Here is a 22,298-nt window from a genome sequence, read left to right as displayed (position 1 = left end):
TGTACGAAGTCTTTAGCATCTTGTTCCATGCGGGGCCAATAATATCCTGCCCTTAGCAATTTCAGCACTACGGAATCTGCGCCTAAATGATTTCCACATATCCTTTTGTGGACTTCCCGCATAACATAGTTAGCTTTGGATGCCCCCCAAGCATCAGGCCAGCGAGCCTTGGAAAGATTTTCTATACAGTTGGCCTCTCTTGAAGCTATATCACGTTGCTTTGGCGCACAGCGCCTGGGATGCTCTGGAGTCTTCGGGAAACTTCCCGTGCTCGAGATAATCAATGATTTCATTCCTCCAGTCCCGGACCAAATTAGTTGCATTTATCTCATAGTAGCTATCTGTATCCAGGACCGAGTTCATCAGTTGTACTACCGTCCTGGACTCTGATCCCTTTATTTTTGTTGATTATCCCAAGGTTAGTCAATGCGTCCGCTTCTGCGTTATCTCCCTCGGGATATGAGTAATCGACCACTCCCTAAATTGCTCTAACAGAGCCTAGACCTTTACCACATATTGTTGCATGCGCTCCTCTTTAGTTTTGAAGATCCCGTAGACCTGATTTACCACCAGTTGTGATTCGCATTTGATTTCGATGACCTCAGAATCAAGTCCTCGGGCCAGTTCGAGCCCTGCAATCAAAGCCTCATACTTTTCTTCTTTGTTAGTTAAAGGGACCGTTCTAATGGCTTGCCTTAGGGATTCCCCCGAAAGCGTTATTAATACTATACCATGCCCGTACCCTTTTACGTTAGAAGCTCCGTCATTTAATAAGGTCCAAACCCCTGATGTCGATCCCGACACCATTACTGCCTCTTTTGTTGCCAGAGACAGCAATCCTAGACTAAAATCGGCCACAAAGTCGGCCAAGACTTGTGACTTAATTACAGTCATTGGTTTATATTATATGTCGAACTCACTCATTTCGACTGCCCATTTGACCAATCTACCTGATAGCTCGGGTTTGTGAAGGATGTTCCGCAAAGGGAAAGTGGTCACCACGGCTATCGGGTGACATTGGAAGTAGGACCTCAGCTTCCGAGCGCCGACTATGAGAGTTAAGGTCAGTTTCTCAAAATGGGAGTAGCAAGTTTCTGCTCCCGTTAAAATTTTACTAACGTAATAATTGGAGATTGAGTACCTTCATCCTCACGGACTAAAATTGCACTTACTGCTACTTTCAAAACCATGAGGTAGACTAACAGCATTTCACCTTCTTTTGGTTTGGAAACATCGGAGGGCTTCACAAGTACTTTTTCAAATCTTTCAAATCCTGCTGGCACTCCAAGGTCCATTCGAAATTATTTTTCTTTTTGAGCAGTGTGATGAAACTGTGACATTTTTCTTATGATAGGGAAATGAACCTGCTCAAAGCTGCCAATCTCCCCATGAGCCTTTGAACTTCTTTCACGCTTGACAGTTGGTCCGGGATGTCTTCAATGGCCTTGATTTTATCCGGGTTTACCTCAATTCCCTTTTGCAATACCTGAAATCCCAAAAACTTACCAGAGCTGACCCCGAACGCGTATTTCTCGGGGTTAAGTTTCATATTATGCCTCCTTACGATGTCAAACGTTTCTTGTAGATGTTTAAGGTGATCACCCGAATTTAAAGACTTAACGAGCATCTCGTCTATATAAACTTCCATAGCTTTTCCTATTTGTTTTTCAAACATCTTATTCACGAGCCGTTGATAAGTGGCTCTAGCATTTTTCAACTAGAAAGGCATCACATTATAGCAATATGTAACAAAATTCGTTATAAATGAAGTCCTTTCCTGATCCTCCGTGTTCATCTTAATTTGATTGTACTCGGAATAAGCATCGAGGAAACTCATTAACTCATGCCTGGCCGTAGCATCAATCATTTGATCGATGTTTGACAGTGGGAATGGGTCTTTCGGGCATGCCTTATTCAAATCTTTATAATCTACACACATGTGAAATTTATTGTTCTTCTTAGGAACTACTACTACATTAGCTAGCCAGACCGGATGCTTTACCTATTGGATCGAACCGATATTAAGTAACGAGTTACCTCTTCCTTGGCAAATTTATTCCTAGCTTCGGCAATAGGGCATTTCTTTTGTCTTACCGTAGGTACGTTGGGATCCAAACTTAACTTGTGTACGGCTACCTCCATTGGGATACCATCTATATCCGCATGCAACTATACAAAACAATCGGCATTATATTTAAGAAATTTAATAAAGCCATACCTGAGCTCGGGATGCAGTCCTTCCCCCAAGTGGAAATTCCTTTCTATGAATTCTTCGAACAATGCAATTTGCTCAAGCTCTTCCGCTGTAGATTTTGTTGCATCCGTCTCTTCTGGAACATGGAAATATCTGGGGACCTGATAAAATTCCGACGTTTCTTCCCCGGGATGACTTCATCTAGCTCGGCAGTGGGCGCTGGTTCAAGTAATTGCTATGCCGCGTGTTCCTTTCCTTTGCTACTGAAGATCGAAATTGCTTTTATCTCCCTTTCCGCCGGTTGGTCACCCCATATCTGCTTAACTCATTCGGGTGTTGGAAACTTCAGAAATTGATGATATGTTGATGGTACAACTTTCATTTCGTGCAACCACGGCCTTCCCAGAATAATGTTATATCCCATATCACTATCTACCACTTCTAAAAGAGTTGTTTTCATTACTCCTTCAGCGTTTATGGGTAATAAAATCTCTCATCGGGTTGTCATGCTCGCGAGGTTGAATACGGAGAGGAGTTTTGTGATCGGAATGATACTTCCAGTTAGTTTAGCTTGCTCCAATACTCTCCATTGTATGATATTGGCTGAACTTCCTAGATCCACTAGAATAGATTTAATCTTAAAATCTAGCACATTTAAAGAAACTACTAGTGTGTCGTTGTGCGACAACAGTAATTCATCTACGTCCTCCTCCATGAAAGTGATATCGTCTTCAACAGTGTTGCCACTTCTTCCCGGAGGTGTCGGCAGTCCCTTGTTCGGTGGCCATTCATCCTGTGATATTCACACCACAAGATGGGATCCCTCTGGCCGGGATCAGATCTCATTGGTTTCGGAAACCGTGCTTCTTTGATGTTTCTCATGGCTGACACTAACTCCACTACACTGACATTGAAATTATATTCTGATAACTTGGGGTAGGACAGATATTGTGCCCTTGACGCTTCTTTATCCCACAATGATCTATTGCTCCGATCGTGATTAGTCCTTTTATCGATGGCGAACTTGTCCGCCGACCAAAAGCCTTTGTTGTGGCCTTCGATCCGTTCGTAGGGCAAAACCCGGCCTCGAAGACCATCTGTCCATGTCGAAATTGTCTTTTGATTTTTCTATGTTCTTTTCCCGTCCTTTTGTCGACAATGCAAAGCCAACCTGATCATCTTCGATCCTTATCTTTGATTCGTACCGGTTGTGGACATCCACCCAAGTCGTTACTTGAAACTCAAGCATGCTTTCCTTCAATTTTTGGGAAGCGTCTGAACTTCTCAGATTCAGTCTCTTGGTGAATGCTTCAGCCGCCCATTCATCCGGGACAGTCAGGAGTAACATTCTCTCCTTTTGGAATCGGGTAACAAACTCTCATAGCAACTCAGACTCTCCTTGTGCAATCCTGAATATGTCGGCCTTTCGGGTATGTACTTTTATGGCCCCGGCATGATCCTTGATGAAAGAGTTTGCGAGCATCTCAAAGGAGTCTATGGAATGCTTGGGTAATAGTGAATACCACGTCAAGGCTCCCCTCGTGAGAGTCTTTCCAAATTTTTTTAGAAAAACAGATTCAATTTTGTGAGGAGCTAAATCATTTCCCTTTACCGCCATTGTATAGGTGGAGATATTCTCCTGAGGGTATGAAGTTCTGTCATACTTTGGCACATCAGGCATTTTGAACTACTTCGGGATTAATTCCGGTGTCGTACTTGGCTTGTATGGAAATTGAGTATACTTCTTTGAGTCTGGACCTTTCAGCGCCGATGGTGCGACTGGGATTTGGTCCATGTGGGCATTCACTTCCCTCATAAATCGTAAGAGTTCATTCTTGAAGGGATTGTTTTCGTTATTGTGGCCGGATCCTCTCCCCCAGCCTCAACGGAGCCAACTTCGCCCCTCGGGGTGTTGTTGTCGACCCTATGCGTTGTTTGATTCGCGGGAAAGCCGGGAGGAACCAGATCTCGTCTATTCGCATTATTCGAAGCCCCCGACAGCACCTACTTCAACTCTGTCATAACCTTATCCTGTCGCGTAAGGTGGCCTAGAATGATCACTTGTTGTTCTTGTAGGACCCTTACCGCGTCAACGACATATTCCTCCTCAGCATCATCGGGAGTTGTATCCCGAACATGTCAAGGATATTTTATGTCATGCACCGGCGTGGTGTCATTCCCTTCATTGTGGGTGTCACTAATTGAGTTCTCGAAATCAAGTTGATCCCCTCAAAGCTCGGGATTGTGCGTGTTGTTAACACCGTTATCTGCCATTTCTTATTATTTTTTCTAAGACAAAATAATCAAAACATGTTAGTAAAAAAGACAAGGATCAACTTAATTGCACGACTGTCTAGGCCCTACAGTGGGCGCCAAACTGTTTACCCGTAAAATGGTACAATTGAATTTATATGTGGTTTCTAGATAAGTGAATTAATTTGATCATGAAATAACAAGATAATTAAAGAAATATATAATACTTACCCTTGATAGGAAGACGAAATGACAGAAATAAAGACTCTGTTAGTGAAGCCTCCAGGTACAACAGTAATAAGAACAAGAATAGAAAATAAGAAGATAAAATTAATTAGAGCTTTGAGTAGATTGTAGTATTAGTTTGCCAGAAAATTCGTCCCCTTACAATGATAACAAAGCTCATTATTTATAGCTACGTCTAGGAAAGGAGGTTCTAGGATCGTGCCCTTCTTTAATGTCAATTATGAGGCCCATTGATGAAGATGTAACGGTGAGTATAAATGCCAAATTCCTTGTAACGGGCAACGTACTTAATGCTGTGAAATATTTTCCATTAAATGCTACCAGACGAAGAGTATTTATTGCATCCTTATGAGCGTTATTCTTTCTGGTGACAGACGGGACCGTTGCCTTTGATTTTGGCTATCCCCGTCTTAGGTTCCATGTGTCCCTCTTTTGGGTGGCCACGTAGCATATCATATTTTACCCTATATAATGAATATAGTCAAACATCTCTATAGCAATCGCGTTTATTCTGATATTTTTTGGATGCTATAGTGAAGCGTTGTTATAAATCTAGGACATATATTATAACATAATATAAAAGAGCGGTTCCGAGAAAAAGCTTTTATAGTGAATGACTATTTATGGATACTGTTATAAAAAGGTTTTACCGTACTCTTATATTTTCAAGAATAATCAAGATGACCATTTCCTATCAATGATATTTTCAAAAAACATTCCATTAAAAAAGGAGATTTGAATCAGATTCATTGTCTTTATGCTAGATCATTGAATGCCTTTCTACTCATGTCCTCCCTAACATAGAAAGTAATTTTCGCCTTAATTTTGCCCCAATTATAGAATCTTGAAACCCAAAAATATGAATAGAACATGTTATGCTTCAAAATTTGGTATAGTTATTTTTATAGGAGCCCATGTGACATGCCGTCTGTAACATTAGTTATATCCTAAAGTCTGGGATTTACCATACATGTGGAATTCTACACCTCTCTGGGAAAAATCCTATGAATTTATAGTAAGTTTCATCAATATATGTTTTCTAGTTGGGGGCCAAATAATATGAATGGTTAGAGGAGACTTGAGAAGATATTCATACATGTAAGCCTTAAAAGAATTACTGTTTCTAGTCAGACGTAATGTTATGTTAAACCGTTAATCTTGCCATTGAAGATGACATGACAGTCCAACTGAGTTAGATTTGCATACATGGTCATCCACCTAAGCAATCTAGCATGGCAAAAATATATTTTCAAAAAAATTATTTTTTCGGATTTTTATTAAAAAAATACAAAATCAATACTTATTCCGAAATAAGTAAAAAAATTCCGGAAATATTATTTATTTCGAATTTTTTTATTAAAATACAAAATCAACACTTATTCCGAAAAAAGTAAAAATTTTCCGGAAAAATATTTTTTCCGGAGAAAAATAATTTTCCCGGAATTGTTTTTACTTTTTTATGAATAAGTGTTGATTTTGTATTTTAAAAAGATTTTCTAAAAAAAAAAATTCCGAAATATTTTTACTTTTTTCAAAATAAGTGTTGATTATATATTTTAATAAAACATTCCGAAATAAATAATTTTTTCGGAAATTTTTTACTTTTTTCGGGATAAATGTTGATTTTGTATTTTAATAAAAAAAATTGAAAAACATAATTTTTACGAAAATTTTTTACTTTTTTCAGAATAAGTGTTGATTTTGTATTTTAATAAAAATTTCCAAAATAAATAATTTTTCTAGAAATTTTTTACTTTTTACGGAATAAGTGTTGATTTTGTATTTTAAAAATAATTCCGAAAAAATAATTAGGTGGATGGCTATGTAAGCAAATCTAACCCAGTTGGACTGCCATGTCACCTTCAGTGGCAAGACTAACGGTTTAAGAGCATTTTTGGTCCAAAATATAGAAAGCGGGGATATTTTTGGTACCAAAAACAAACGGAGGACGTTTTTGGCCCTTTTTCATTTTTTAATGTAAAACAATACTATAGTACTTAGTACATATATGCGTACTGTCATGGGCGGCTTTTCGGTCATACCCCATGACCCCTTGGACACGCCTCATGGCGTTCTGGCAAGCCTCCCAATGCCTAGCGATATGGGCGGCCACGTGGTCTTGACCGTGCCAAGTGACAAGCGCGCATGTGCCTACGTCGTCCCACTGATAGCCCTCGTCAGTACCCAGCCGCAGGCAGATGCCAATAGCGTCGCGCGCGCAGACTCTGATGCAAAGACAAGGTTGCTGCCAACGGACCTGCTTCTGCTTTGAAGAAATCTAAGTCATTTCTATTGTAAATATAGAGTAATTTTACTTCATGTATTTCCATTATGTCTCTCTAGCTTAGTTATGTCAAGTCCCGTAACTTTGGTTTATTTTTTTAAGCATTATTAGAGGGGATCAAGCAATCAAATTTTCTAGCAAGCAATCAATTCTCTGTACTGCTGTCTCTCCCCTAAACACTGTGTTGCTTTTCTGTAATAGCTTTCATTAATGCAATCAAGCTTTCTTTCATCGGTTGCTTAGCCTTACGTCGCCCTTCCAAGGAATCTCAGGAAGGTGCCGCGTAACAGTTGGTATTAGAGCCTAGACTCGACATCAGACGAGGGAATACATTGCCATGTGGACCACATTGCGACCCTTAAAGAGACGATTGACGTATTACGACTCATCGTAAATACGGTGCCTGATCTAAGAACCAACCTAGTGCAAAAGTTGGACGACCTGGACCGCAGGATGTAGTAGGCCGAATGTGACAACGCGAACATCAATCGCGACTCTGAAGGAGACCGGTAAACGGCAGCCACAGAGGTAGCCGAAATATTTGGTAAATTTGAGGGCTTCCAATAGGAGCGGGTTGAGGATTTAGCCTATAGGGAACAAGAGGCAGACAAGGTGACTGCCATGCAGCAAACCATAGACAACTTGACATGCCATCTCAATGTTGTCAATACTGCACTACAAGGCCTACTTCGAGGAGGTGAAAACTAGATCGGGGGTGCTGTGAACCTCGCCCACGTACCCTCAAAGCTGAAGATTCCTGAGCCAAAATCATACAATGGAGCTCGGAATTCCAAGTAAGTGGCGAACTTCATCTTCGACATCGAACAGTACTTCGATGTTGTGGGGGAGTTAGAAGAAGCAAAAAAGGTAGAAATTGATGCCATGTATCTTCGGGGTGATCCTAAACTATGGTGGCAGGTGAAATACGAAGCCATCAGGGCTGGTGAAGATACTCTCGAGACATTGGCAGAACTGAAGGTTGAGTACAATACGCGAAGACATCTACGGGAGCTCTGCCAGACCAAAAGCTAGTGCGGGAATACGTGCGGGAATATATCATGCTCATGCTGAACATACGGGATATGGTAGACAAAGACAAACTCTTCACATTCCTGGAAGGTTTGAAACCTTATGCTCGTATGGAGCTGAAAAGACAAAGGGTAGACACTTTACCCAAGGCGATCCAAGCAGCTGAATGCCTTGGGGACTATCAAGTGGAGGCTTAGAAGGATAGGCCTCAACCGCTTGTCTGTGGAGGATACAAAGGGGGCCAACCTAGCAATGGTGGCCCTAGAAAAAGTGGAGGAGATCGGAGTGCAAACAAATCTAAGACTCCTTCCTCAGGCAGCAATAGTGTTGCGTCTCACAATAATGATCGGGAGAGGAAGCCCCATTCAGGATTTCGTTATTGTGGCAGGCCACATTAGAACAATGAACGCCCACAGGAACAATGAACGCCCATCAAACTTTTGATGATGGGATGGATGACGACACAGATGATGCTAACCAGACAGAACCAATAGATGTCTTCGACGCACTTGTTTGTTCTATTTCTGAGGCCTTAGTAGGAACCAGTATCGGTATCCATAAGAAGAAGGACACATGCCCAACCACCAAGAAAGGGAAAAAGAAGGTGGATGAGGGGCCTCCTCTTAACCAAGAGAAGACCTTGATGTTCGTCGAGATGAAAGTTAATGGTAAGCCCATTCGGGCGATGATAGACACGGGCGCTACTCACAACTACTTAGCCTCAACTCAAGTAGAGCGCCTTGGTCTAGTTGTGGGAAATGACAGAGGTCTTGTCAAGACTATCAACTCACCGCCTCAGTCGGTGGGTGGAATAGCCAAAGGGGTACCAGTGAAGCTGGGTCCTTATGGAGGAAAGTTCAACTTGCACGTGGTAATCATAGATGAATTCGAGTTGATGATTGGGTTGGAATTTATTAGGAAAACCAACACCATTCATGTACCGTATGCAGATATGTTGTTGATGATGGGAGCCAACGGGGTGAATCCCTTCATTATCCCATGCACAACCATAAAGATGGTTACAAAGAACATCTTGGCCTAGTTGAAGAAGGGAGTCAAAAGACATGAACCTACGTTCCTGGCTACCCTTTATATTGAAGATATTGAACACTCTTTGAGTCACATTCTTGCACTTGTGAAGGAACTGCTAAGGGAGTTTGAAGACTTCATGTCACAGGACATACCAAAGCGACTCCTGCCTAGGCGCACTGTGGACCATGAGATTGAGTTGGTGCCAGGTGCGAAGTCACCTGCCCGGGCGCCTTACAGAATGTCACAGCTCGAACTCGCCAAGCTTCAAAGATAGTTGACATAAATTCTAGACACGGGGATTATTGTGACCTCCAAGTCCCCTTATGGGTCCCCTGTGCTATTCAAAAGAAATAGGATGGAACCTTACGACTCTATGTGGATTATCAGGCCTAAACAAAATCACCGTGAAGAATAAGTATTGTATCCCACTAATGGTAGACTTGTTTGATAGACTGGGTGGTGCTACAGTGTTAACCAAAGTAAACCTGAAGATAGGTTACTGGCAAGTTTGGATTGCAGAGGGAGATGAATACAAAATGACCTATGTGACAAGATATAGGTCGTACGACTTCCTGGTCATGCTATTTGTCTTGACTAATGCTACAGCCACATTTTGCACCCTAATGAACCAAGTCTTCCCAGAGTACATTGAGGAATTCATAGTGGCCTACTTGGACGATATTATGGTATATAGCAAAACAATGGAGGAACACCTGGAGCACATGCGGAACGTCCTAGCTCCACTGCGGGAGAACGAATTATATGTGAAGCTATCCAAGAGCTCCTTCACCCAAAAATAGATTGACTTCCTCGGACATGTCATCGAGGAAGGGCAGATCAAGATGGACCAACAGAAGATTAAGGCTATCACGGATTGGCCGCCGCCTAAGGATATCCATGCCTTGAGGGTGTTCCTTGGCCTATGCAACTTTTATCGATGGTTTGTGAAAAATTACTCTCTCATTGCAATGCCGCTAACAGAACTCCTAAAGAAGTTCACGACGTGGGATTGGGGTCCCAGGCGAGCGGAGGCCTTCAACGCATTGAAAGCGGCTATGTCTAGTAGACCCGTCTTGTCCATCCCTGATTTTGCCAAGCCATTTGAAGTACAAACAGATGCCTCTAACTATGCTCTAGGTGGAGTCTTGGGACAAGAGGGGCATCCAGTGGCGTACGAGAGCCGGAAATTGAAGGATCCAGAACGGCGTTATGCCGCCCACGAAAAAGAATTATTGGATGTCGTCTGTTGTTTACGCCTTTGGAGTCACATCTGTTGGGAACCCCATTCGTGGTCAAGACAAACAACATAACTGTTAGTCATTTCACGACCCAGCCACAGTTGAATGGCCGACAGGCCACATGGCAGGAACTCCGAGCGGAATTAAAATTCAACATGGAGTACCGAAGTGGGACGACCAACCAAGTTGCTGATGCACTTAGTCGGAGAACTGATCTAGCATCACTGTGCCTACTCGCCACCCTAAGGGGGGCGAAGTGGCCACCACTATAAAATATCAGATATATGATCTACTCACTAAAGATCCTGTTGTATTTGGTCGATTTGGTAGGACAGGACAAGACTATCCAGTTATACATGGAAGATGAGTTCCTAAAGGTGAAAGGGAACCGGCCTTATATTCCGAAAGGAGGAGATCTATGAAGGAATCTTCTGATGGAATACCATGATACTTTGTGGGCCGGCCATCCAGGTGAAGAACACACCATGGCGTTGTTGTGTCGTGCTTATTATTGGCCTCAAATGGCAGATAACGTTGCTCAGTATGTGAAGACTTGCCTAGTATGCCAGAAAGACAAGTTGGACCGCTTGACACAAGCGGGACTCTTTGATCCACTACATGTTCCAAAGAGACCTTGGGAAAGCATGTCGCTGGATTACATTACCGGATTGCCCAAAGTCGAAGATCTTACAACTATCTTGGTTGTGGTAGATCGATTTTCCAAATATGCTCCATTTATAGCAGCCCCAAAATATATATCAGCAGAAGATATAACTCAACTCTTCTTCTCTCATGTTGTCAAATATTGGGGTCCGCCGAAAGACATCTTTAGTGATCGCTACTCTCGCTTCACTAGCAACTTTTGGACTCAGCTCTTCAAGTGCCTCGAGTCAATGTTGAGCCAAAGTTCAAGTTTCCATCCGCAACCTGATGGCCAACAGAGCGGTTCAATGGCATACTGGAGGAATATCTCCGCTATTTTATTACCGGATTGCAGAAGAATTGGGTGAAGCTTCTGGATGGTGCTCAACTAGGTTTCAATTCACAAAAGAGCTCCAGTACAAACAGAAGAGCTTTTGAAATTGTTATCGGACAGCAACTGCTACTCCCACACACTGTGAATGCCTCAAACATGTCGAAATTTCCTCGATCTACTAGCTTCTCGAAGGAATGGAAGCGAATTTCGGAGATAGTGCGGAGCTATCTTGTTAAAGCCCAAAAGCGGATAAAAAAGCATGCTGATCAAAATCGTCGCTTTGTTGAATATCAAGTAGGATACAAAGTGATAGTGAAAATCCCAAAGTGATACTTGTTTGCAGGGGTCCATGACCCTCACCTATTGCAAAAGTACATTGGACCCTTGTCCATAGAGAAGCGCATTGGTAAAGTTGCATACCGGGTGGATACCCCAACCTAGTAGAAGATTCATCCAATCTTCCATGTCAGCCTTCTGAAACATTTTCGGGAAGACATGGAGGATCCATCGTGGAGCCAACTCATAATACCCAGTATTCGATGCCCTAATTCAATTGGGAAAAGGCGGGGTAGAAGATATTCTCGATGATCGAGTGATTCATGTTTCAAGAAAATATCAGCAAGAGTTCCTGGTGAAATGGCAGGGGTGTGATGCAGAGGAGAATACTTGGGAGAGAGAACAAATCTCAAAGCCTACAAGAGCTTGATCGAAGATTATCTTGCAAGTAAGGCGCCGAGGACTTCGCCAACTCAGGTGGGAGAGAATATTATGGGCGGCTTTCCAGCCATGTCCCATGACCCATTGGACGCGCCCCATGGTGTCCTGGCAAGCCTCCCAACGCCTAGCGCCATGGACGACCCTGTGGTCTTAACCGCGCCAAGTGACAAGTGTGCATGTTCCTATGTCTCTCCACCGATAGCTCGAGTGATTCATGCTTCAAGAAAATATCAGGAAGAGTTCCTGGTGAAATGGCAGGGGTGTGATGCAGAGGAGAATACTTGAGAGAGAGAGACCAAATCTCAAAGCCTACAAGAGCTTGATCGAAGATTATCTTACAAGTAAGGCGCCGAGGACGTCGCCAACTCAGGTGGGATAGAATGTCATGGGCGGATTTCCAGCCATGTCCCATAACCCATTGGACGCACCCCATGGTGTCCTGGCAAGCCTCCCAACGCCTAGCGCCATGGACGACCCCGTGGTCTTGGCCGCACCAAGTGACAAGCGCGCCTGTGCATATGTCTCTCCACCGATAGCTCTCGCCAGCGCCAGCCGCAGGCAGATGCCAGCAGCGTCGCGCACGCAGACTCTGATGTTAAAGACAAGGTTGCTGCTAACGGACCTGCTTCTTCTTTGTAGGAACCTAAGTCATTTCTATTGTAAATATAGAGTAGTTTTATTTCATGTATTTCCATTATGTCTCTCTAGCTTAGTTATGTCTATTCCTGTAACTTTAGTTTATTTTTTTTAATCATTATTCGGGGGAATCAAGCAATCAAACTTTCTAACAAGCAAACAATTCTCGATACTGGTATCTCTCCCCCTCGACACCTTGTTGCTTTTTTGTAATAGTTTTTCATTAATACAATCAAGCTTTCTTTCATTCTCAATTCTCTTTTTTGTTCTATCAATCGCTCTTAACATTGGTTTTCCCGTACGGCATTGATAATCTCGTCTAGCATACGGAGGGGACCCAAGTTGGTAGATAGTAACTACACGGATATCGGTTGCTTAGCCTTACATCATCCTTCTAAGGAATCTCAGGAAGGCGCCGCGTAACGGTACGTATGAGCCCTTCAATTAGATAATTACTCGCCCCATTTCTCTCTTAATACCTCATAAATTCATGAGCAAGTTACATATTTGGCCGGTCGATCAAAAATATTACATTCGCTAGCCAAATACATAAAAAAATATGTATAAAAATATATATTTTGCTGGCTATTATTTTTTAGTGCAGCTATACTGTATAGTTTTTCCCAAATCAATCATCCATCTTGAGAACATTATATAATACAACGGCCATCAATTTTCAGTAAAATTAATCTCAAGGATAGAAAAGCTTGGCAAATAAAAGTTCATTCCAAATATCTGGAAGCCCAGGCAAGCACCAATGAACACAATCAGCATAGCTGGAAGGGTTTGCTAGTTGCTTTGGTGTTAATGGATTCCAATGCTTCTTGTAAATTGACGAGTGTGCGTCTTTTCTGTAACTTGAGAGCTGTGTGATATTAAGAAATGAGATGGGAACTTTTGATTTACCAAATTCTTCACCAATCACTTGCATTATGCTTTTTCTACTATCTGTTGCCCAGTAATTTGGATCCTCTATCATTTTAGTCTCATTGAAACAATTCTTATTTGGTTCACCTCCCCATTCTATGCTCCTGCCAAACAAAGAGTAGATACTCTTATTTTCTCAATGAAAAATGCAAAACCCTAAATTTTCAAATGATATTTGAACATATTAAAAGTATACAACAATAACAATGTACAATTCCGGTATAATCTCACAAGTGGTGTCTGAGAGGATAGTGTATACGCAGACCGTATTCCTACCTTGTAAAGATAGAGAGGCTATTTACGATAGACCCTCGGTTCAAGAAAATCAAAAATCCCAAAAATAGTGAAAAGAAAATATAACAATGGAGAAGCCATGAAAAGAACATGGATCTTTATTTTAAATTTCTTCCAAACTGAGTCAAATAAACTTTTGGATAAGTAATTCTTTTTAAAATAAGAAAAATAGGTTAACTCCTCATGATATAATAAACCAAAATTATATATGTAGATCATGACCTAACTGGTAATTCCAAATATTCTTTTCCAACTTCAAACTTCAAATACTTTTTGTTCTATTTTCAACAAACTATTATCCAAGTAGCCTGTATTATGTTTTCCTTTTCTTGGTTTACTCTTTTTCCTTTTAATTTCTTTAAACCAAAAGTGGGAAGATTATTGTTTTACTCAACCTTTCATGATAAGGTGACATGCTAGTGAAAAAGACTCTGGTTTTCTTTGGATCCATATTCTCTTTAATCCAACTCAACATACTCTTCATTACCATGCGATATGCATCCTCTGTGGACACCTCCACTATATCTTTTACTTCATCGTCAAAAGACCCTTGCCTGCAGCGGATTCAAAATTTAAATATTTAGTGTTAAACTCGTAAATAAAGAACAAGAAAGTGCTTAAGAAATAAGGAAATTACAAGATACTGAAATTGCTCAGCCACCAAAGGTAAGTATTGAACACAATTATGTCAGATCCTTTCCAATATTTCCCATGTGTGTTTATTGAACCATTTCGAACAACTCTTTCAACGATCCTATGTGTGATTGCAACATCAGAATTTGATTCCAGGAGAAATGGTGCCCAGTAGAACTCAATCGTTGCATTATAATCCTGGAAATTCAAATATAAGCTAATTATATTTGTATTATTAAATCACATGTACTCATAGAATTTTAATGTATAAGTTAAAAAATTTCTACTGATGATCACCTTAATGATGAAAATGGCGAAATTACCATCATTTTCCATGGATTTAGCATTCTCAGGAATCAGTCTATGAACAAGACAAATCATGGAAATATATTGTCCTCTGTTCAACGAATCGCCTACGAACAACATCCTCTTCCCCCGAAGTGTTTCCAACATTAATGTCGCATTGAAACTGTCATTTATGTAGTCATAACATAATTCCTCATATATAAAAGTTCGAACTTCTATATATATACTCACAGTATAAAAGAATTTTACCTCGGGAGAGAGCAACTATGAGGTTGCCATCTCCAATGCTGATAGTCTTTATCTGGCCTGCCATGTTCTTGGCAAGTCGACTGTGGCGTTATGTACGGACACTCTGATTCTTCGTACAAAGGCCGATTCTCGTCCCAAACCCATTTTCCATTGAACACACCGCATCCTTTTTCTGTCTCTCCTATGGCAAATGGTAACTTCTCCATGTTCTTCTCTACCGACAGAATTCAAATTATACAAGTCAAAATAAGTTTAATATTTATTTTTTTTCCTTTTGGTGAATGTTTGGATTAGTTTTAAGAGAATTGGTTTTTAAATTTATTTGTTTATCGGTTGCAAGAAGAGGCGGATAATGTGAGTTCAACTGAATTTTTTGCTTTCTAACTTAGCTATATTACTCAAGCATATAATAAAATTGGTTTAACATTGTATACGGGTAAAATCGAACTCAAGATTTGACTGATCATCCAAAACGATAATTTGGGATCGAAAGATGATGATAAAATCCCGTAGATCGGTTCATGCCTTACCAAATTAGCCATCGAAACTATCAGATTTGCCTTCGAGTTTACCGAGGTCATAACCGATCCCAGTCATAACGGTCTCAAGGAACATATTGTCAGCTTATCCGACAGGGGTCCGAAATATTAAATTTGACAAGATTAATATGAACTAGTGTGAACATTTGAGGCCTCTTTTTTGGAAGAAATTAGCAAATGCATTTTTCATGCATTTACATTGCATGATCACACTTAATATGATGTCATGCATGATATTATTAAAGTCATTTCCCTTCTATAAATAGCAAGAGTTTTGTTCATTTGTAAACATCTCTCACTTGCCTTCTTATCTCCTAAGGCATTTGAATCTTCTTTCTCTCTTGTAGTATTTCACTTGTATTTTTTAGAGTGAAATAAAGTTTGAGTTGATTGTGTCCGAGGACCAGGCAAAAATCAAATTTTGCCGAACCTCGTTAATTTCTGGTGCTCTTTTTATTATTGTCTCATTTACTATTTATTAGCTACTTTTAGATATGGTAGTTATGATTTAATCACTCTCTATATATTCGGCTTCCGCAACAATTGGTATCAGAGCCAAGGTTCTATCTTAGTATGCTCTGTGGTTGCAGCATACTGAACTTCCACATTAGAAAAGAATTACTTTGGTGTTCTGTACTGTCAGCAAATAAATAGTATCTGTAGCAAAATGGGAGATAATAAAAATGAAGAGTCCACATCGGGTGTCAGTAATATGCCATTGGCATCTTCGCTTATGACAAGAATTATGTCAAATGCGAAATTTGCAGTTAAAATTTTTGACGGGTCAGGACATTTCGAGATGTGGCAAGCTGAGGTTCTTGATGTCATTTTTCAACAAGGGCTAGATATTGCCATAGAAGAAAATAAACCAGACAATATCGGAGAAGGAGATTGGAAGATTATCAACTGCATTGCTTGTAATACCATTAGATCTTACCTCGCAAGAGAACAGAAGTATCCATACACAAAAGAAACTTCTGCAAGTAAATTGTGGAATGCATCGGAGGATAAATTCTTAAAGAAAAAGTCAAAGTAAACTTTACATGAAAAAAAGACTATTGCGCTTCACATATGTTCCTGGTTCTACAATGAATGATCACATCACTAGCTTTAATAAGTTGGCAACAGATTTGCAGAATATGGACGTAACCTTTAGTGATGGAGATATGGCCTTAATGTTATTAAGTTCACTTCCCGATGAGTACGAGCACCTCGAAACCACTCTACTTCATGGGAATGATGATGTATCTCTCAAAGAAGTTTGTTCTGCCTTATACAACTATGAACAAAGAAAGAGAGAAAAGCAAAAGAGTGGAGAAGGAGAAGTACTGGTTGTGAGAGGTCATTCTCAAAATCATATAAGAACAAAGAAAGGAAGATCCAAGTCAAGATCCAGACCTAGCAAAGATGAATGCGCCTTTTGCCGAGAAAAAGGGCACTGGAAGAAAGACTGTCCAAAGTTGAAAAATAAGGCCAAACCTAACAATGGGAAGGCTGTCAGGGATTCAAATGTAGCTGATTGTGACGACTCTGATTTCTCAGTAGTTACAACTGAGCCATTCAAACCATATGACATATGGCTGATGGATTCAGCTTGTAGCTATCATATGTGTCCCAACAGGGACTGGTTCATTAATTTTCAAGAAGGAGAATGTGGAGTTATTCACACCGCGAATAACAATCCTCTTACTGCATATGGTATTGGTTCAATCCGATTAAGGAACCATGATGCATTGATCAGAACATTAACATATGTTCGATACGTACCGGAATTGAAAAAAAATCTCATTTACATAGGAGCCCTAGAGTCAAAGGGGCTCAAAGTTGTTGCAGAAAATGGGATAATGAGAATATGCTCTGGTGCACTAGTAGTAATGAAGGGAATTCGGCGAAATAATAACATGTACCACTATCACGGTAGTACAGTTATTGGGACAGCAACAGTGACATCCAGTGATGGCAAGGAGGCAGAAGCAACCAAGCTATGGCACATGCGCTTGGGACATGCTGGAGAAAAATCCTTGAAGATTTTATCAGATCAAGGATTGTTAAAAGGAGTAGAGACTTGAAATTTGGAGTTTTGTAAGCATTGTGTCAAGGGAAAACAGACAAGGGTTAAATTTGGAACAGTAATTCATAATACTAAAGGTATTTTGGATTATGTTCACTCTAATGTTTGGGGTGCTTCCAAAATATCTTCATTAGGTGGGAAATACGATTTTGTAACCTTTATTGATGACTTTTCCCGGAGAGTATAGGTGTATACTATGAAAATCAAAGATGAGGTACTGGAAATATTTCTCAAATGGAAGGTGGTGATAGAGACTCAAACAGGCAGAAAGATAAAGTGTCTTCGCACAGATAACGGTGGAGAATACAAAAATGATCTTTACAATAAGATTTGTGAAGATGATGGCATTTTGAGACATTTCACCGTCAGAAATATACCACAACAGAATGGAGTGGCAGAACACATGAACCGGACTTTGCTGGAGAAGGTTCGATGTATGTTGTCCAATGCTGGCTTGGGCAAAGAATTTTGGGCTGAGCCAATAACATATGCATGCTACCTCATTAATCGTCTACCATCTGCTGCTATTGGAGGCAAGACACCATTTAAAAAATGGTATGGAAAACCTGATGAAGATTATAATTTTTTACATGTGTTTGGCTCAATTGCATACTATCATGTGAAAGAGTCAAAATTGGATCCGAGGGCAAAGAAAGCTATATTTATGGGGATTACTTCTGGAGTCAAAGGATACCGATTATGGTGTCCAGAGACAAGAAAAATTATATTCAGCAGAGATGTTACCTTTGATGAATCTTCCATAATAGATAAAGTGGCAGTTGAAGATGTCAAACAAATTGATGGTGCTTCAAAGCAGGTGGAGTTTGAGGGAAAATTTAATTTTTCCAACACAGGGAGAAAACGAGGAAACAATAGAAGATTTTTCCCTAGAAGAAGAGTTAGTGGAAGGGGATATTCCAACTCAGCAACCCCAACAATAACTTGAATCAATAGCAACCAGCAAGCCAAAAAGAATAATAAAGAAACATGTTCGTCTCATAGAGACGGTGGCTTGTGCAACCTCAATTGTAGCTGGTGGTGTTCGTACCACTTATAAAGATGCAGTCCAAAGTTCAGAAGAAGATAAGTGGAGGATTGCCATGAATGAAGAAATGCAGTCCCTTCATCAGAATTGCATATAGAAATTGGCCAATCTCCCGAAGGGCAATAAAGCAATTGGGTGCAAATAGGTATTTGCAAAAAAAGAAGGATTTCCTAACCAAGAAGATGTTTGCTACAAAGCAAGATTGGTGGCCAAAGGGTATGCTCAAAAGGAGGGAATTGATTACAATGAGGTATTTTCTCCAGTCGTGAAACACTCCTCCATTAGAGTTTTGTTGGCTTTGGTGACACAGTTGAATTTGGAACTAGTTCAGTTAGATGTAAAAGCTGCATTTTTACATGAAGACTTGGAAGAGAAAATCTATATGACTCAGCCAGATGGATTCAAAGTTGCTGAAAAGGAAAATATGGTGTGCAAACTTGAAAAATCGTTGTACGTATTGAAATAATCTTCTAGACAATGGTACAAATGATTTGACAAGTTTATGTTGCAGCTGAAGTGCAGAAAAGCAAATATGATCATTGTGTGTATTTGCACAAGTTTGAAGACGGATCATTCATATATCTTCTCCTATACATTGATGATATGTTGATAGCTTCCAAAAGTCAAGGGGAAATTGAGAAGTTGAAGATTCAACTAAGAAAGGAGTTTGAGATGAAGGATTTGGGTGAGGCGAAGAAAACTCTTGGCATGGAGATAAAAATAGATAGAATTTCAAAGAAACTCTATCTATCTCAGAAAGAATACTTAAAGAGAGTAATAGATCGATTTGGCATGAATGAGAACACGAAGTCGGTTAGCACTCCTCTTGCTCCTCACTTTAAGCTTAGTGTTGCTATGTCGACGAAGAATGAAGTTGAACGAGAGTATATGTCAAGAGTGCCATATGCGAATGCCGTTGGTAGCTTGATGTATGAAATGGTTTGCACAAAACCTGATATTTCACATGCTATCGGAGTTGTAAGCAGGTATATGCATGATCCAGGAAAGGAGCATTGGCAAGCTGTGAAATGGATTCTACGGTATATTCGCAATACTGTAGATGTTGGATTGATTTTTGAGCAGGAAGATAGTCAGAATCTGGCTGGATATTTTGACTCGGATTATGCGGGTGATTTGGACAAGCGTAGATCAACTACTGGTTATATTTTCACTTTTGCAAATGCACCAACTAGTTGAAAGTATACTTTGCAGTCAACGGTTGCTTTGTCTACTACTGAGACAGAGTACATGGCAATTACGGAGGTTGTAAAATAGGCAATTTGGCTTCAAGGGTTGCTTAAAGAGCTTGGTATTGGTCAAGAAAACATCACACTATTTTTTGATAGTCATAATGTTATCCAATTAGCAATAACCAAGTTTATCATTTAAGGACGAAGCACATTGATGTTCGATATCACTTTGTACGAGATATTATAGAAGAAGGTGGAGTCATGGTGCAGAAAATTAGAACTACAGACAACCATGCCGATATGCTAACAAAAGTAGTGACTGCTATCAAGTTTCAACATTGTTTGAACTTGATCAACATTGTTGAACTTTGAATATTGAAGTTGAAGACACAATCAAAATTTATCAGTGAGAGAAAATTAAAAAAGTGAAATCTTGCCAAGGTGGAGATTTGTTGAATTTGACAAGATTAATGTGAACTAGTGTGTGAACATTTGAAGTCTCTTTTTTGGAAGAAATTAGTAGATGCATTTTTCATGCATTTACATTGCATGATCACACTTAATATGATGTCATGCATGACATTATTATGGCCATTTCCCTTCTATAAATAGCAAGGATTTTATTTATTTGTAAACATCTCTCACTTGCCTTCTTATCTCCTAAGACATTTGAATCTTCTTTCTCTCTTATAGTATTTCACTTGTATTTTTTGAAGTGAAATAAAGTTTGAGTTGATTGTGTCTGAGGACTAGGCAAAACTCAAATTTTGCCGAACCTCGTTAATTTCTAGTGTTCTTTTTATGATTGTCTCATTTATTATTTATTAGCTATCTTTAGATATAGTAGTTGTGATTTAATCACTCTCTATATATTCGGCTTCCGCAACACGAAATTCACGTAATTAACTGGATATTGCGGAGGAAATCACGGAACATACCAAAAAAGGAACCAACGGTCAACAAATCAAGGACTTTTTTTTACCTTTTATGGAATAATGGAATAATACCTTAAAAGTATGTTCCTCTAATATATAAAGGGGGTCTCACAATTCATAAAGGATATTGTAACACACACTCATAAATAATACATTAACGTTATTCTTTAAGTTCTTATTCTTTGGTATCTTGGTATTAATAAAAGTATTTTCAGCTCAAGGGTGGCCAGCTTTCCTAGGCTGAAATCATCCAATTCGTGTGGTTTGCAGTTAGTTTATCGTTATTTATTTCAATTGCTATCTAATTTATCGTTCAGTATCAAGTTAATCCGCATATCCTTTAAACCACTAACAAATTTAATTGTTATCCGATTTTGAGAGTAAACAAATATGTTATCATGTATAAATAAACAAAACTGTGCTTTTGTCTCGGACAAACAAGCATGATAAATTCTTCTAAAAAAATAAATAAATAGATATTAAATAAAAGAGAAAGAAAAAGTACAAGTTCATTGGAATTACTCACTAATGTGTTGTTGGCTGGAAACACTGGGATCAAGCTGGCACAAAATGCAGCTGAATTCTTCACTGTACATAAAAATGATAAGAACAATAAAAGGTAGTAATATTAACAGAAGAGAAGAGGAAAAAGGTGGCTTCATTTTTTTTCTGTTTTGTTATTGTGTTTAGTTAGGCAGTGAAAGTCATCTACCGAGTGTTTAGTCGGGGTAGAATAAATACAAGAAAACTATTGGCTATTTTACTTTTAGATAATTGCATAGTTAATTAATTTGGATATTTGTTGCTATTCTCGTTATTGAATTCTTACCATTATTGTTACATTAGGTTTGAAGGATATAACTGATAATAGAAAGGTTACTAATCACGAAAGAGACTATTATGATTACATTAGGTTTGTCATTTCTCCAAAATAGTAATTATGGTTGTGGTCAAATCGACAGGTCTAATTTAACAGTTTGATTATGTGTGTTCCTTCGAAACTAAACAATGTCAAATTTGGTGTTAACACTTGTATTATTGTTACTTTCCAAATCCAATCTGCTTTAGCCTGACTTCCTTAGATTACTTCTAGGCTTTTGAGGCTCACAACTTTGTTACCTTGGGATTTAATTTCAATAGCGTTTTAATAGTTGATTTCTGAACTTAAGCTTTTTTCTCCTATTCTGACGTGGGATTTGTATATATACAACGGACCCTTATCTAGTTCAACGCCCAACGGTCCATAAGCTGGAACGGATCTTGGATTTAAATTTTATGGGTTTAATCTTAAGTTTTAAAGTACTAAACTCATTATATCCTTAAAGTTATAAGTTCATACCTATAATTTATTGCGATTTTAGTGATTTTTTGCACATAGATTTGTGTTCCGCGTCGAAGTTATGGGCTCAATTGAGAACCCGATGTTACGGGGCTACATCCGCCCCTGTCCGTAAGCTGTGATAATTATGAAAGTCATCCGTATATATCTTCTTGAACAGTTCTC

General features: G+C 39.5%; 1 protein-coding gene across 1 annotated transcript; it reads right to left on the bottom strand.

Moving 5' to 3' along the window:
• Positions 1-13,278: 13,278 nt before the first annotated feature.
• LOC104088877 (protein trichome birefringence-like 33) lies at positions 13,279-21,457 on the bottom strand. The gene is made up of 6 exons (XM_033654164.2): positions 21,321-21,457; positions 15,015-15,228; positions 14,757-14,928; positions 14,464-14,657; positions 14,222-14,380; positions 13,279-13,636 (listed from the first exon to the last, which is right to left on the bottom strand). Exons 1-6 carry the CDS (start codon positions 21,454-21,456, stop codon positions 13,297-13,299), a joined length of 1,215 nt encoding a protein of 404 aa, XP_033510055.1. The 5' UTR covers position 21,457; the 3' UTR covers positions 13,279-13,296.
• Between the last annotated feature and the right edge of the window lie 841 nt (positions 21,458-22,298).

The sequence above is a fragment of the Nicotiana tomentosiformis genome, chromosome 5, assembly GCF_000390325.3.
Source record: "Nicotiana tomentosiformis chromosome 5, ASM39032v3, whole genome shotgun sequence".
NCBI classification, from domain to species: Eukaryota; Viridiplantae; Streptophyta; class Magnoliopsida; order Solanales; family Solanaceae; genus Nicotiana; species Nicotiana tomentosiformis.
The sequence above is the reverse complement of the archived record's forward strand: the minus strand, read 5'-3'. Positions and strand labels throughout refer to the sequence as shown.